Source organism: Prinia subflava, chromosome 15, assembly GCF_021018805.1.
Source record: "Prinia subflava isolate CZ2003 ecotype Zambia chromosome 15, Cam_Psub_1.2, whole genome shotgun sequence".
NCBI lineage: Eukaryota > Metazoa > Chordata > Aves > Passeriformes > Cisticolidae > Prinia > Prinia subflava.
In genome coordinates, this window is record NC_086261.1 from 16,974,488 (window position 1) to 16,991,845 (window position 17,358).

At 47.5% G+C, this 17,358-nt stretch overlaps 1 protein-coding gene across 8 annotated transcripts in view; it reads left to right on the plus strand.

The window, feature by feature from the left end:
- MYO9A (myosin IXA) overlaps positions 1-17,358 on the plus strand; it is a 175,603-nt gene that overhangs the window by 143,789 nt on the left and 14,456 nt on the right. For 3 of the 8 annotated variants that reach the window (XM_063412689.1, XM_063412696.1, XM_063412695.1), the window contains 12 exons: positions 3,044-3,124; positions 3,988-4,098; positions 5,064-5,186; positions 5,676-5,825; positions 6,054-6,364; positions 7,290-8,906; positions 10,155-10,236; positions 10,715-10,930; positions 15,428-15,540; positions 15,933-16,090; positions 16,464-16,690; positions 16,949-17,065. In XM_063412689.1, coding sequence (XP_063268759.1) covers positions 3,044-3,124; positions 3,988-4,098; positions 5,064-5,186; positions 5,676-5,825; positions 6,054-6,364; positions 7,290-8,906; positions 10,155-10,236; positions 10,715-10,930; positions 15,428-15,540; positions 15,933-16,090; positions 16,464-16,690; positions 16,949-17,065 — 3,306 coding nt within the window. The remainder of the gene's footprint in view (positions 1-3,043; positions 3,125-3,987; positions 4,099-5,063; positions 5,187-5,675; positions 5,826-6,053; positions 6,365-7,289; positions 8,907-10,154; positions 10,237-10,714; positions 10,931-15,427; positions 15,541-15,932; positions 16,091-16,463; positions 16,691-16,948; positions 17,066-17,358) is intronic. The other 5 variants (XM_063412691.1, XM_063412690.1, XM_063412693.1 and 2 more) reach the window with 5 other exon arrangements.

Genomic DNA, 17,358 nt, shown 5'->3' on the forward strand with positions numbered 1-17,358 from the left:
CCATCCCCTGCAGCATTTAGATCATGAATCCCACTGAGGGTTTGAGGGAACTGGGAGACTCCCAGGTGTTTAAAGGGTGCAGATGGAGAGAAAGAACAGTGAGGATGGGTATCATGGGGGATGATTGTGCTGAAGGAAGGTGGGACATGAGGATGAGCTGGAAAGGGAAATGTTGGTGCATCCCTGTCCTCTGTACCTCATACTGTGGCGCTTTCTCCCCCAAATCCAGAAACTGCAAAATCACCAAATCATGTTTTCTGCAGTCTTTTTACTCTCATCCATCATAATCTGTTCTGAGACAGAATGAGAATTTTAATAGGGGCAGAAAGGTGAGAATCCTGCTGCATTATCTCCTGGAGAGCAGGGGAGTTCACAGGAGGGGTGGATCCTGTGTTGGCAGTGCTGTGTGCCAGTCAGAAATTCCTAGGGCTGGTGCAGGGAAAATAATCCTCCACGGATTTGGAAGTGCTGGGCTCACAGTTGGACTCAATGATCTTAAAGGTCTTTTCCAACCTAAATGTGATTGTTCTATATGTGCAGCACGGCTTGGAAACTGCTACAAGACGTGCATGAGCAGGTGGTAATAATAGAAAACAGCTTTTCACTTAAAATCTGGGTTCTAAGCAAGCCTAGGTTGGTTTTGACTTGTAATTTTGACTGCTTTGGGGGTTTTTTGGAGATGTAGTTTGTATTTAGAGAGTCTCCATGTGTAGGTAAGATTAAATAATTAAAAATGTATGCACACACACACATGTATATATAATTTGCAGGATGCACATCTGTATATTTATATATTTAGTCTTGTCTAATCTAATGGTATTCTGGTCAAAATTCACTCCTGCAGAGTTTAATTCATACCTGTGGAGGGGTTGAAACAGGGATGTCTTGGAGTGAAAAACCTTTCCAAAACCTCTTTATGCTCCCAGCAAAGCTCTGAAAAGCCCCAGGGGACACAACTGATATTTTTTGTATATTTTCACAGCACATTCAAATCAAAGCCCCCTAATTTCATTGAGCACTTGTTAAAGAGAATCACTTTGAGGGACAAAGCAGCAGCATTGCTTTTTTAATCAAGAGCAAACTAATAAAATCACAGTGCATGGAATTGGGTCACAGGCAGGAAATACAAATGTTTCCTGTCATGGTTTTTTTGCAGAGAAACGCTGCTTTTTGGCTAATGCCTCAACACTGGGCTTGCAGCTGCTCCATCTCCTATGGATTTCCACTCTCCCTGTACTTAGGGAAATCTTTAGGGGAAGTAGCTGAGCAGGGTGGAAAACCAAACCACCCATACCTAAAACTGCAGAGCCACGTGCAGGTGGTGCCCTGGAGACAGGGATGGAAGCCTTCCTGAAAGGCTGAGAAAGGTGGAGAAGGAGGGGGTGCCTGGGAAGTTTTGCTTTCAAAAACAAAGGACAAAGGAGACGGGCACAGGCTTAATCCAGCGACCTCACATGTCCTTTGCGGATTCCCGACCACCAGATGGCAGAGGGTGCCTCGACCATCTGCCTCCCACAGGACAGCACTGAGGGAATGGAAATGTCCCCTCCTGGGGGTCCAGCACATCCCATTCCCACCATTTCCAGCACTGGGAGCACTCTGCTTGCTGGGCTTTCAGCAAAGGGGTTATGTCTCTTGAGAATCCCTTTTCCCTCCCACTAACCTGTGTGGGCACAGTGGGCTGCTGCAGCTGCTGATTGAAAGCTCCCAATTGGCTTCTTTTGTGTAAAAAGGAATAATTTCAGATTTTAAGAAAACCAGGAGCATGGCAGCAGAGCTCTGCCACGTCATGGCATTCCTGCTGCTCCCTGGGACAGGAGCAGCAATATTTGCATGAAGTTAATGTACATAACACAGCTGCATCACATGTGCCTGGGATCCATCCCTTGCCCCTTCCAAAATCCTGGATGTGAGTGAATTTTTCTAAACATGAAAGGCTTCCCATAAAGATGTCTTTGAAATGATCAGAAGGAAAAAAAGGCTTCCTGTGAGCCAATCTGTGGGCAAAATGCTTCTTTATAATACCACGCCAGTTTATTAACTCCTGTATTCCAAAATTTGTAACTCTGTTCATAATAAATGTGACAGAATATCTTTTACATGACTGAGTTTTAAACTCTATTAAAATCAGGAGTAATCAACTCTGTAGCACCTTACCAATGCCATGTTTGTAATGTGCTCAGCAATTAGAGATACCCAAAGTATTTATAGGATACAGCAAAAAAATGTGGCTGAGGAGCCTGGCCAGCACCGATGGACTCGGCACACTCTGGTTTTCAGCCTGGTTTTATTCCAAGAGCTTGTGATTCATCCCAAAAAGTGAAAGGTTTGCAAGGTGAAGGGATAACTCAGCATGACATCCCACCGGAGCAGCTGGCTGTGCAGTGATGCCAGTGTAAATTCATTTTTATGGGAGAGACTTTAATGGTGATGAATAAATAAGGGGAAATAGAAGAATGGAACCAGGAAACCCCTCAGTTCTCAGTGATCCTTCAGTCAGGAACATGCCAGCATTGAAGCTGTCCTCTAGAAACCACCTCTGACGTGTTCAGGGTTGCAGGCTTCAAAAATTATTGTGAATTCCCAGTTTTCCCTTGTCAAAACTTTCATTAAAAACAATTCCTTTTTAGGCAAAAAGTAAAGTTCTGACAATTGCAAATCAGGAGTAAATCCTGCCTGGAGTCACTTTTGATAAAGGAAAATTTGATTTGTTTAAAAAACATCAGTAGTTGTTTGGTGCCAGGTATAAATTCTTGTCTTGGGCCTTCCTTTCATGGCTGGAAGAGGATTGTGGTGTGGAGTGGGATGGGAATTTGGGCTCCAGGGGAGCCAGAGATCTGAAAATCCAGCCCAGCATTGTATTTATTGTTGGTTTCTTTGTTGGGGGCAAAGACAAAATCAGCCAAGTTGCTTGTGCTAAAACACTCGTCTGGGGGAATAATTTCCCATGTGCCTCATTTACTCATAATTAATTCCAGTTTATGTTGGTTTATGATTTAAGCACTTGGATTTTCATTTCCCACTGTGGTTTCCTCTGTTGCAGGCCTCCCTCAACAAACTGATGGAGACCCTTGGCCAAGCAGAGCCGTATTTTGTCAAGTGCATCCGATCCAACGCCGAGAAGGTAAATGCCATCCTGTGGAAGCCATCCTGCCAGAAATCAGCTTGGGAATCTTCTGTCCATTTTTACAGGGGGTTAGATAGGAAACAAAGCCTCAAATGGAGCTGGATGTAGAAGATCTGAGCAAAGGGAAGAATGGATTTATCACTTGGGTGTCACTCAATAAACTGCGCAGGCTCTTCTTGTATTTGTAGAAACACATGCATGCAAATAGAGTATTTTAATTTATATGAAAAATATATTGGCTTTAATAAATGAATTTGATTCCTTTGAAGCTTCTGACCAGCTGTAAGAGAGATTTATAGAACCATGAATTCACTTGTGCTGGGTCTGAGCCCTAAAGCTTCTTTAAAATAAAGTTTCCATAAGTAAAAGCACATACTTTTAGAATAAATCACATTGATCACACTGACTCATATTTCTTGAATATGACTTTACATAATTGTGTCACAGACTGAGGACCCTCAGTTCAAAATGTAGGGCTGCTTTGTGGATTAATCCTTCAGAGTTTTACCCAGGCATTTAAAGCTGAAGCTTTTTGCCTTGGAGATTATTTAGTTGCTCGAAATCTCACCCATTAACTGTGCCCTTGGGGGGTCTTCTTCAATTCAAATGCAAAAAATCTTTTTTTATGGCTTTATTTCTCTAGTTAGCTGTTTGAAAGTCTCAGAAGCAAACAGGATTCAATCCCAGTGGGATCGGTTCCATTCCTGGGGACCCACATTCCCTCCCTCCTGTAGCATCGCTGACAATGCGCGTGTCGTGCACATGTGCTACATCTGCTGAACCCTTCACCCATCCACGCACTTAAAAGCTTCAGTGAAAGGAAATATTTGCTCAGCCTTGCTCTGGTTTTCCCCCTCCAGCTGCCCCTGCGGTTCAACGACAGCCTGGTGCTGCGGCAGCTGCGCTACACGGGGATGCTGGAGACCGTGCGCATTCGCCAGTCAGGATACAGCTGCAAATACTCCTTCCAGGTTGAGTACAACGGCCTTTGCCTTCCACCACCTTTAGCAGCATTAGCAGAGTCGTCTTGAGCGTTGCTGGTTCATTTTTATCGGGGTAATTCATTTCTAGCTCTTGGAAGGCAGTGGATGTAACAGGCTGTTCTCTGCCTATAAGCTGATCTAGACCTCAGGGAGGGCTGCGAGCCCCCTGCACCTTGATTTTTGAACAAAACCAGTATTTTTTGCAACATGGGCACCCATTTGGAAAAAAAAGTCTGATCTGCACGTACTCTCCTGCATCTGGAATTGCTGGGAGCAGTGTTTGCCCTGTCGTGTTGGCTGTGTCCCATCAGGAAGGTGATCAGCGTCCTCTGAACTGCTGGAGTTAGCCAGCTCTTCCTGTTTTCCCTTTTTTCCATGTGTTTGCCAGGTTTTGTGTACACGTCGGTCCTTTCATGCTTCACTGGTCTGGTTCTGATTGGTTTCCTGCTTGCAGCTGCTTTGGGGCAGACATCGTGTTCTGCACAGCAGCTGTTTAGAAAAAGAAAAATGCTCCAATTTTTTTTGCCGGAAGCAGGGATCCCAACCTTGCTTGGGAGGATCCTCTAGTACCTCCTGCACTCTTTGAATCCTCACAGCAGTAACGGCTGGAGCATCTCAGAGATGTTTTGCAGATGTTGATATCTGCCTTCTGTAGTGGCTCTTGTTGGGGATTTGGAGCATTTTTGTGCTCAGGATGACCCTGTGGCTCCTTCAGAACCTCTCCTCCCACGCTGAAAAACGTTTGAACCTTGCTGGGTCCCTGCTTTGATGTGTTTCCCATCAAACCACAAATGTTGGATGAAACTTGGTGCTCCCCAGTGCATAAAGTGTTATCTTCTGCTCACTCCAGAGGTCCCATTTCATGTGGCCAGTGGAACAAATCTGTTATTTATGGGAGAAAGAAGCAGCAGGACCCAACTCACCAAATCTTGCTTTTTTTTTCCCCTTCTCAGGATTTTGTGAACCATTTCCATGTCCTCTTGCCACAAGGGATCAGCCCATCTAAGCACAATATCCATGATTTCTTCCGGAAGATAAAACTCGATCCAGACAATTACCAAGTTGGAAGAACGATGGTAAATGTTCATCCTCAGCTCAGCCTTTAAGACGCAGATATTTGCCTGTATTTCTGTCTGATGAATTAATATCTATATATGGTTTTAATTAATGAAACTATTTTTCTTCTGTTTACCAAAAATTAATTACTTAAATGAAACTTTCAATATTATTAACATAAAAGGCTAAGGAATAATATTGTTTTGTTATTGATTGTAATGAGGCAGCCTCAAAAACCTCGTATCCTCCAAAATCTCTGTGTCTGTGTAGACTTAGCTTGATATGAGGTCCTCGTTTTGCCTTCCCTGATGGGAAAGCTCTGTAATTCACACCTTAGACAGTCACAGGCTGTTGTGAAAGTGCTGAAACCTGTTAGAGGTGCCTTCACAAAAATCAGCTCCTTACCTTTCCTGGGAGCATCCAGGACCTAGAAACCAGGAGGGTTAAATCATTTGACTCGTGGTCTGAGCAGCTTTCCATGCTGGTGTTTCTTGGGTTGTTTTGCCCAGGTTTTCATGAAGGAACGGGAGCGGCAGCTTGTGCAGGACCTGCTGCACCAGGAGGTGCTGCGGAGGATCACGCTGCTGCAGCGCTGGTTCCGCAGCCTGCTCTGCAGGAGGCAGTTCCTGAGCCTGCGGCATGCGGCCATCACTGTACAGGTGGGTGCTGGTGCTGGATTCCAGTGCAAATTACCATCCCCAAATCCTACAAACAGAGCCCGTGGGTGAAATCAGCTCTCCTGTCCAAGGAGGAGCTTGCAATCAGGATTGACTCCTAGTGCTGTAATAAGTTTGGAATGGGAGGGAGTTGGAGAGGCTGCATGAAGGCAGGCGCTGTCCCATCTTCACACAACACCCCTTACGAGGAATCCCCTTCTGCGTTTGCAGAGATTCTGGCGTAGCTACCAGAGCCGAAAAAGAGGCAAACCATCCCCAGACCCTCTGCTCCTCAGCAAAGCCGCTGTGGTCCTGCAGACCCACTGGCGAGGCTTCGTGGAGCGCCGGAGGTTCCTGCAGATGCAGTTTGCAGCCCATCTCATCCAGAGCTGCTGGCGGGAGCACGCCAGGCGCCGGCACGCCGCGGCCACCAGCATCCAGGCGGCCTGGCGGGGACACCGCAGCCGGCGGGCGTACACGGCCCGCAGGAGCAGAGCCGTGTGCCTGCAGGCCGCCTGCCGCGGGTATTTAGCGCGGCAAAGGTAAGGCTGTGTTGGCCTCATGTTTTTTGGTGATGCTCACAGGGAGAAGAAGGTGGTTGGTGTGAAACAGGGCACTACAGTGATTTACACAGGGCAGTGTCCCCTCGTAGTATCCATGACCCTCTCCTGACCTGCCCTGGTCCTTCGTTGGCCCACGCTTTCTAACAATTTAGCTGCACGTCCTGCTCTTGGAATAAGCAGAGCCTATTTCAGGTTGGAGCACGTAGGCAGTGCAAAGCCAAGGCCATAAATACTCGCAAGGGGTTTTTTTTTTTCCCCTTGGCAGCAGCACCAGTTTAAGTAGCCTATTTTTAACTCAGATTGCCTCACCAATCTGTTTGCTGCGCTGGCTCACAAGGACAAGGGATACCAGAGCCAGCCGCTGTGGAGGGCACAGGCTTTCCAGCCATGCCGTGCCTCGCTGGCCGGGGGGCAGGTCACGATTCACTCTCCAGAGGTGCTGCCTGCAAGGTGTGGAGCACCTTAACGTCGCTTGGAACATTTGGGAGCAGCAGGGAGTTGTTGGTGCCGGGCACAAGTCCCTGCTAGTTGTTCCAGATGCAGTCCGGGCAGCATGGCGAAGATGGAGGAGCCAAGGGGGTGTGATGGGTTAAGCTTTTCTGGTTCTGACAGCTCTTGAAGGAGCTGGACCAGGGATGGAGGCTGGACCCGCTGCTGTCGGCACGAGGGGAGATTTCAGGTGCGTTGGGGCAGCCCTTTGGTAGCAGAGGTGGCAGAGGAGGAGAAGTTTTAAAACCAAACATGCCTTGCCTTATCTTGCATCAGATGTGCAAGGAGGGTTGCTTGAGATGCTGGTGGTGGTGAAATGATGGTGGTGGTGGTGATAAGACACCACTAGAGCAGTGCCTTGAAGGGTCCTGAGTGGACACAGGGCTGAATATCCCGGTTTTCTGTTTTCTTCCAGGTTTAGAGCTTTGAAAGAGCAGCAGTTAAAAGAGATGCAGCTGGAGAATGGCCTGGCAGGTAGAGAAGAGGATGGACTGGAAGCAGATGTTTTGGAAATTAAGGGCTCTGACCCATCTAAGTGGGAGGACAGCTCATTTGAAGAGCGAGTGAGAGCTGTAGAACAACATAAATCACTGATGGAGAATAACCGGGTGAATCACATGGACCCACTGGATACTTCCCTGTACAAAAGGCATGAGAGAGCCAGCAGCCAGAGTGGGATGGACACGGAGGAGGAGGTCATTGTGAGAGAGAGGCCCAAGTCACTGGAGGATCTCAACCAGAAGAAAGTGGTTCGTGCAAAGAGGGAAAGCCGGAGGATGCGGGAGCTGGAACAGGCGAAATTCAGCTTGGAGCTGCTCAAGGTCCGCTCCACGGGTGGGCTGTCACCTTCAGAGGAGCAGCGCTGGTGCACCGAGCCGGCGTCCGAGGCGCTGCATTCCCCTCAGGGAACCCCGGAGAGCGAGAGCTCTCAGGGGAGCTTCGAGTTGTTGAGCAGCGAAGATACCTCAGGCAGCAAACTCATGTCCTTAGTCTTAGACGAGCATGATGCACAGGCATTCCCCATGGACTCCCTGCCCAGCAGTCCCCAGGCTCAGCTGCAGGAGAAGCCTTTCTGTGCAGCAGATGGGAACAATGATTTGCCCGGCTGCAGACAGAGCCCAGTGCTGCCCACTGACCTCACCAGGAAAGAGCATGGGGTCAGTGACCCCCAGGATGTGGTAAAGGCTCACCCAAGGGAAACCCTCCTTTCCAGCAACCTCCCGACTTTCTACGTTCCACCACAAGACAATGTGAAGGCGAAGCTGGTGGAGAATAACCTGAGGAAGAAAGCAGTGGAAAGAGAGGAAAGGACAGTTACATTCTCTGAGGTCAGGAGGGACTCTGAGCCAGAGCAGGGCAAAGCCTTGGGAGAAGAAGAGGAAGAGGAGAAACCCTCTACCAAGAGAGAGGAACGTGGGACAGTGACAGCAGCACGGGCCCTTTCTCCAGATGCCGTCATCAAAAGACTGGAGAAGCTCAACGTGGAGAAGGAGGAACGGCAAAAGCAGCTTCAGCTGCAAAATGAGAGGGAGATGATGGAGCAGATCCGTCAGCAGAAGGAAATTCTGGAGAGACAACGCAAAGCCTTCGAGCAGCAAGGCAGGGTAGAGGCTTTGCAGAAGACAGAGCAGAGCAGAGTGAAGGACCCTTCCCTCAAACCAGCCAAAAAAGCAGACAGCCGGCCTCAGTCAGTCCTCATCCTGCACTCCCAGAGCAGGGGGGAGCACAGCCCCACCCCAGGCGTGGCTCCAACCTCAGCAGTGGACATCAAGGGTCTCACTGTTGGGACCAGGGGAAGCTCTCCAGCCCACAGTGCCCCCAAAGACCGACCTGTCAGCATGTTCGTGGAGCGAAGGGAAGGTCTGGAACCCCGCAGCCATCCCAAACCAGCCCTGGACCCCAAGGACCAGCCGGGCAGCCATTTCGCAAGGACAGAGCGCCTCCGGCAACCTCGGATGCCCAGCCAGGCTGCTGAGGAGACGAGGGCAAGCTCCATGTTCTTCACGCCAAAAGACAATCCCTTTGGCCTCCAGTGAGTAAAGGGATGGTGGGATTTCTCCTAGGCATTCTCCATAGGCTTTCTCCACAGGATGTCTCCATAGCTTTCTCCATTGGCTCTTTCTTCTGCCATATGTACAAAGGGTCCAGAATGTTGTTTCTGGAGTCTACAGAAACCCCATAGTTAAACAAAGGGTTCTTGACCTTCTAGCAACAATTAGGCAGAGGCCAGAGGGAAAGGAAAAAGACTTTTAATATGATTTCTTGGTCTCTTACAATATTATATAATCCATGGGAGATAATCATGGACATTAGCAGGTGAAGAGAGTCAATAAACAGGCTCGATACTGTTTTTATTTACCCTACATGAATAGGGATAGGAGTTTACTTCTCAAGGTAAAATATGATTAGTAAGTTCTTAGGATTTTTGGGTAGTTGGAATGAAAATGAAATAGAAAAATTCCAGGATTTTTCTTGTTTACCATATAATTAATACATCCAGCAAAGCCATGTGGACACTCTGACCATTGCAGATGAAAAAACACCAGAGAGAGTTTGGGAGTGAATGCTCTTTGGAGACTGTATCATTCACATATGTAATTAATTACACATGTAATGGACTTAGCAGTTGCTCAGCTCCCTTGTGTTGCTTAACCTCGGGCTGCTCCAGGGTCTGGGCATGGCAGTAAGATCTTGGGACAACATTTGCTCCCACTCTGTTGTGTTGCTTAAGGTGCCTTGCTTAATTTGGGGGTGTTTTTGCCCATGTAGCTCAAAAAGGATATCAATCACCCCACTCCTAAATCCTGCTGCACCTTTCCAAGGCAGAAGCTCCCAGTGAATGACTGTTGGTAACTCAAGGTACCTCCAAGTGTAGTAGTCTTCTGGTTTCTGTGCCATTGTGACAGGAGAAGATTCCTGTTTAAAACCTCTTTTCCTGGTTCATGCACAACATGAACAAGCAACAGGAAGAAAAAGACATTAAGAATTGCTGTATTTCAATTTTTGCTCTGCGAGGGAATAATCACATTTGAGAATCCCAAAGTACAAAGGTACAATCCATAACCACCTTGCTGCATAAAGCTGACAGGCAGAGTGTTTTCTTTTCTTGTCTTGTGGTATTAAGTCCAATCCTGAAGAATTCCAAACAATTCTGAATTCTGTGACCTCAGACTTGCAATTTAGTCTTGCCTGCTTGGACTGTGTGTTCCCAGGAGCTGGGCTAACGCGATGGGAAGGCTTTTGGGAGAGGATGAAAGGTCTCTGTTCTGTTGTGTTTCAGCAGAGAGGCAAATCATCAGTGCCTTTCCAAGGGCGAACCAGCACGGAAGCCGTTTAAGATGCCAGGGTCTGGCAGAGGCGAGGTGAGTTGTGACTTGTTTATTTTCTCTTTCCATTGAAAAGGGGGAAAAATAACATATTTTGCCATTAGAAGTGAACTCTGAAGCACAAAGGCTGCTAGACATGGATAGGGAAGGGGGATATGACAACACAGTAACCTCCACAGCTTCTCATAAAATAAAAAGCCCTGTAGGAATAGTTTGTAGCAGCTCTGGATAAAAGGATCCCGTGATCTTGATGGCAAACACTGTCCAACGCTGTCTTGTCTTGGTTTGGTTTAACATCCGTTTGAGTAACACCCATGATTGTCCATTTTCACCGTCCTGTCTTAGTTTTTGTTCTTCCTGGTCCTTCGCTGTTTTCACCAGACATAATACTGCATCCCCTCCATGGGGCTCAGTGGCACTCAAAGATGTCTTAAGGCTACAGGGGTAGAGTCTCCTTTTTACTTTAAAACCCTTCTTTTCGTTTTGTTTTGTTTTGTTTTATCCTTTGGTCAAGCAGGTGCCCAGACCGAGCCATAAAAAGAAAGCCCGCATGGCGCGGACGCGCTCCGATTTCTTGACTAGAGGTACTTTTGCTGATGGGGAGGGGGATACGGAGGAAGAGGATTACGATGGCAGTTTTGAGTTCCTTCTCTCCTCTGAGCACCCTCCTCACGCCGAGGCGGTGCCCGCAGCCCGCCTGGGGCAGGCCTGTTACAGTGACTCCGAAATGGTAATTGTGTCCAATGTGCCGGGGAAGTGAAACCGAGGGAGCGAGCGGAGCTGCGGGAGCCTTCCTTTGCTAACCTTAGCTGCACTGATCCCTCCACTGCTTCTTTTCCCACTCCCAAGGATGCTGTAGATGGGTGCATTTGGCAAACACAGCAGAAACAGAGGTAAAATCATGGAATCAAGGAATGGTTTGGATTGGAAGGGATGTCAAATCTCAATTCCCCTGCCATGGGCAGGGGCACCTTCCACTAGACCAGGGTGCTCAGAGCTCCATCCCAACTCTGTTTCTTGCTCCTGGGTTGATCAGATATCCGCCACACTTCTCATAGTTTTCCTGGAGCATTACAACTTGTATTACACAATTAGCTGTTTTGGGGGCTTTAACCTCAATCTTCCCCTTGGAACACTTTGATCTATATACATTCATTTAAAAAAAGAAAGTAAATATTGTCCAAAAAACAACAGATGACTAAATTGTATAAATCCTGCACCTTCTTTTACGTTTGATTTTTTTATCCTTAGCCACAATATCCAATGATTATTCAAACAAATTTATCAGAGTGATGCTGGCAGACAGCAGCTCAGAGAAAGCAAAACCGTGGAAATTGGGCAATGAAAACATAGTGAGAGTGAAATTGTGGGTTTAAAACAAAGACAACCAACCTAAGTGTTTTTTCCAAGCACAGTGACGAGTATCCCTTAGCAGGTCTGAGATGAGCCAGCGCAGTGGAGCTTTTGCATCTCAGGCTTAATCTCCCACCCACATAAGCTGCTTTTGGAAAATCCCAAACTGAGAGGTTTCAGGAGTGGAAGAGGCCAACAGATTCCAACCCGTTCATAATTTTTTTCCTGAGATGGTGGAGATGTCCCCATTGGAGTGTGGATAAATGCCAGGAACCATGTCCTGCTGTGAGAGTTTGGGTGAAGTGCTGGTAGGGCTGCCGTGTTCCTCTCCTCCAGCTGCAGTACAGGATATAGAGCTGACCAAAGAAAAGCATGAAACCCAAAGCCAGAGATTTATTTTGTGCCACAGCATTGCTGTGACTCCAGCAAACCACCCGTGCAATCCTAAAAGCTGCTTTTCCAAGAAAAGCAGGTGGCCAAGGGGGGCTTTTCATGACTTTTCTTTCAGCAGCTCTTATTATAAAGGATAGTTTTTCCCCAGATAATTTCCTCACTGGAAAATGGCAGAGATTTACAAATTCCATAATTTTTTAATCCCTGCTCTTGATTAATTTACTGGGGCGTTGACATAGAAATACTCAAAACCTGACTGAAAGACATCTCTAGGGACTGAGACAACCTGGCTGTACCTTTATGCAAGTCCCTGCTTGTGGATTGGGAAAGGGAGCATTTTATGTAGTAAAATGTACCTTTTTACATACAATCAGAGGAACATGTAGGTTGGAAAAGATGTCCAAGATTGTTGAGTCCAACCACAAACCCAGCACTGCCTTGTTCACCACCAAATCACGGCCCCCGTGCCATACCTGGAGTGCCTTGCTGTGCTCCTGGGGGCTGCCCATGTGCAAAGGGAGTTGTAGCTGCAGGAATCATTCCCTCTGGGGTGTGAAAAGTGCTGTGCTGGTAGCTCCATCTTTGGGAGACTTGGAAGTGCTCCTTGGGACTCTGCTCACCTGGTTTAACAGCTCTCACCGCATGCGAGTAGCAGTAGGTGTCACCTCTCTCCTGTCTCTGCTGTGTCCCTCTTCTCTGCTCTCCAGCACTGGTTCTAACTGGTGGTCAGGACTTTCACCCCTGTGTGCTAAATTCTGCTTTCTAGGCTCTCACTGCCCCTGACGCCGTGTGCTCAGTGCTACCCTCCCTCTGTGTGTCCTGACAATGTGTCCAGTGTTTCCATCTGTATTTTGTATTGCAGGTTTGGGACCAGCCCTTTGGCTTAGGGCTTTTTTGGGTCAGGATCATCACAAGTAGCAAAATTTAGGGACTGTTTATTCGTATTTATTAGCAGAGCCCAGTTGGGTGTTGCAGATGGTGGAGCAGCCTGTGATAAAGCTGGATTGGTGCCTCTTGGGGTGTTTTGGGTTCAAACACACAGGTATGGGGTTGATGTCTGTGCAGACACGTTGGTTGTGTCTTGTGATAGTCACATGAAGGCGAGTCTGGCAGCTGCCATGTCCAGCCTGGTTCCCATGCCAGTGAATAGCTCCTTCATACTGCTCCTGCCTCCAGCTATGACTTTCCAGAACAGCCTCCTTCTGTGTCCTGCTCAGCAGCCGAGGCCGCTGGCTGGATGAAGGAGAGATCACGTGCAGCCCATGGAGCTGAGCATATGATGGGTCACCAGCTGCACTCTCTGTTTTGCCCATTTTTTTCTTGGCCATCAAGTCACTGATTGTGTCCCCCAGCTGGTGAGTAGAGGCCCACTGGAATCCAATGCTCCTGACCCACGTTCAAGGTATCCAGAGTATCTGCAGCCGGGCTGAAACCCATGGGGCACCAGTACATGAGGTGGCTGCTGCAGGTACAGTTGACTCCGAGGTTCTTTAAGGATTAAGGGCTTCCTGACAAGACCAAGATTCAAGTATTTTGCCTGGTGAATAGCCAAGGATTAACCTGCCTTGCAGTGAGACACAAGTGGGAGGAACAGCTCCTGGGTCTTCCTGTCAGCACATGTTAACACCATTTTTGTTTGGCACCTAAGCCTGGAGAACTTCCTGTAGCAGCTGCATAAATGGAAAGCCTTGGCTAGAGGAATCACACCAGAAATACCCTCTGGAAACATCCTCAGAGAGTGGGACCTGGATAATGAACCAGTCATTTTGCTCCACCCTCCACACTAAAGCCATGAATTGACAAACATGAGTCCAAGTACCTGCCACCGGCTGATGCCAAGTACAGCTGAAGAGGCAGCAATGAAAGAAGATCTCTTGTCCTAGGACATTCCAGAGGGAGCTTCAGGGAGCTTTTCCATGCAGCACACAGCACTGCTGCCTGCTGGGATAAGTCCCTTGGCCATAGTTACCTTATGGGTGGGTGAAACACAGGTTACTCAATCAGAGGAAAAGTACTTAGTACCTTCTTCAACCAGGAGACAACTTCTGGTTTACTTTCAGGTACTGCCATTTGCCTTCATGAGGCTTTGTGGTGTTCCCTAGTAGGGGATTTGCTGGTGCAAATACTCATCTTGACACCTGAGGAAGTTTGCTATCCTTTCCCTTCAGAATTTCCTGGCAGAGAACCTCATACAGAAGGGTCTTGTGCCAAAAATGCCTTTTAGTCTTTATTTACTAAAGCTAGAAACTCCAAAGGTTGAAGTGACTGAAGAACTAAGCCATATTGTGGGGGCAAATATTTAATAGATCACTTTTAAAACAAATAGTACGTTTGGGCTGGATGGAGACCGCTTTTATAGGTTTTGAATTGCGTTTTTCCCAGTATCCATCCACAAAATCTGTGTGATCATCACCTAAATGTAAGAATGACAGGAACAAAATCTCTTCCATGGTTTAGGCAGTTCCTGGCTTTCCCAGTGGTAATTTTGCCTTGCATGCTGCCATCTCCTGGTTGGAAGAGATGTTAGTCTGGGGGGTGAGGAATAAAACATGGAAAAAGAGTAAATATGGCAAATGTGACCCTCATGCAGCCTACTTTTTATAGAATCTTATTTAAACATTTTTAACAGAAGTAAAATGATTGCTTTAAATCATAGAGCATTCAGTTGAGACATTGAGATGATAGGAAAGCTACAGGAGATATTTGACTATCATCTCCCACATCCTTTCATACAACCTGATTCTCTACTTTCCTCATGCTGAAAGTTTCACCTCCAGGAGTCCAGCTCCCAAATCCCAGCTGCAATTGGAAAGTGGAAAAAATTTAGATATTTTTTTAAACATGTCAGGCAAGTCTCTTTCTGGGCTGCTTCATGGATCCTCGTAGTTTGAATTACTGCAAATTCATCCCACCCTTAAAAATTATCCAAGGGCATTTTAAATGGTGGTAAAGGTGGAGATACTGTCTATTAAAGCTGCAAAATTTCTTCGTTGAAGGGTTCCTTTTGGTATGTCCATGGCACAAAGACTTTGGCCTTTTTTTCTGTAAAGTGCTCAGCAAGAGTTGGAGGAGGAAATTCTGCTGGAACAGATCCGGGTGATTGAAGGTTCCCTTGGGGAATCACTTCATTGTAGCTAACAGGACACCCCGGGTGGAGAGCTGGAATGTCTGGAAGAAGAGCTGTGCAGGCTGAGTGATAAGGACCCGTGGCTTGGTGCAAACTGATTTTCATCACCGACTGCTCAAGGAAAACGAAGGTTGGACCTGGCTGGAGAGTTGGAGCAAGGGAAATGCCTCTCTTTATTAGAAGTCATTAAAATATTTCTCTAGGGGCTCACCAGGACTGTAGGTTTTCACCTATAGGCAAATAGAAATAAAGATGTAGGAGATGAAATAGGTGATTTTTGATAGGGAAAGAAAATCACTTGCTATCTCAAGAGCTGTCTTATTTTTAAATGCTTCGTGTTTGGAATCGTTACAGACCGTGCAGCGATTCACCTCCGGGGAGGGCCAGGCCAAACTGCACAAAACCATGTCCCAAGGGGAGATTGGGAAGCTGGCAGGCACACAGAAGAATCTGACTCTGGATAGGAGGTAGGAATCATGGCTGGAGATGGCAGAGGAGTCTGTCCTGTGTCCCTCTTGCTCTCCAACACCTTGTTGAGCCACCCAGGCTCCTTTGGAGCTCCACCTGCAGCATGAGTTACCTATCCCACTTTTTCTACTTGACCATGGATAAGCCCAGTCAAGTCTGGCTCACGTCACAATTAAGTTTTGGTGACATGGGCCACATGTTCTGTCCCAAACCACCCAATCCCATGCATCAAACTGAAGTTTCTTGCTTTTGTTGTGGACGAGTAGCCACATTTCCCTGGTAGACATTGCATAAATTGATCTCCTCAGGGAGGTCCAGAAGATCGAGATAGTGTTGGGTAGAAAGACCTTTCCTAGTTAAGGCAGTTCCTCTTTCCATGACTTATTTCCAGGCCTCAACGAGCCAAGATGAGGTTTTGGGTGAAGGGAAAGCAGGGGGAGAAGAAGACCTCCCGCGAGAAGCTCGCTACCCAGTCTGAGCTGCTGGAGCTGTACGCGGAGCAGGAAGCCCCTGGCAGGGAGGCCATTCCTGGCTTGCAGCTTGGTGAAGGTACGTGGTGGGGGGACAGGAGAGAAAGGAGAGAGAATCTGGGTTGGGAAATTGGGATATGTCCGTGCTGGTTCATGTCCTTTTATTCATGGATGGTGTCAACCCAGAGCAATGGCAAGTAGGTTAGAGGGTGGGATCCATAATGCATCTCAAGGTATTCGTGTTGTTAATCCTTCCAGCCACCATCTGGACATGGAGAGATGTTTTCTCTCTTGAGGGAGGAAATAACCAAAGCAGAAATTACGTTTAATCTTCCTGTGAATTCTACACTATGCTTTTCTCCTTCACGGGTTTATTCCATCTCCCTGTTTCAGTGACACGTTTATTTTTCATCTGCTCCTCAATCTCTTTCCCTCTTTCCATTTATCACCAGCAGAGCTGGGTCCTCATCACCTGACACCCCCGCGGAGTCCTGAGCTGTCGGGCATGTACCGGCGGGAGTTCAAGGAGAACAAGGAGCCCTCTCCCAAAGTGAAGCGCAAGCGCAGCGTCAAGATCAGCAACGTGGCTCTGGAGCCCGTGCAGTGGCAGAACGACTCCCTGCAGATCATAACCAGCGCCAGCGACCTGAAGAGCATGGACGAGTTTCTCCTGAAAAAGGTAACTCCTGCCCTCACTGCTCCATAAATCAGCGCAGAGATCCAGGAGCAGGCAGAGGCAATGAAGTTAAAATGATCCTGTGGGTAGCTGTAGTAAGGCTGATGATTCATCTAAGGTGTAGAGAAGTTTCTGGTTTTCATGCAGGAGAAACCACCTGGTGATCGTGGTGGAGCAGCTGCTTCTTAGTGCTGCTTCATCTCACGCCAGCTCTGCTGCAGCAAAAGAGACACGGGTGTAAAAATCTCCTTGTTTTCCCAGATGAATGAACTGGACAACGAGGATAGCAAGAAGGACACGCTGGTGGATGTCGTGTTCAAGAAAGCACTGAAGGAATTCCGACAAAACATCTTCAGTTTTTACTCCTCGGCGTTGGCGGTAAGTGACCAGATGATGTGTGGGACTTCCACTTCCAGGAGAAATGGGATATTCTCGGTTCTCCTGGTGGGACAGGTGTTGCCAAGCCCTCCATTTCTGGTTTGCTCATCCCAAAGGATGGATGTGCTTCCTTTGTGTTCAGTCCCGGGATCTAAATTTGGACTAACTCTTCCTCATGAGCCAACTCTCAGGATACACTGAGTGTAGATTTCTGATCCTCATTACAGCTTTGCTTCCAGCCAAAGGGGAGATGACAGAAAGTCAATAAACTCAATTTGTCACCCAAAGTGCCT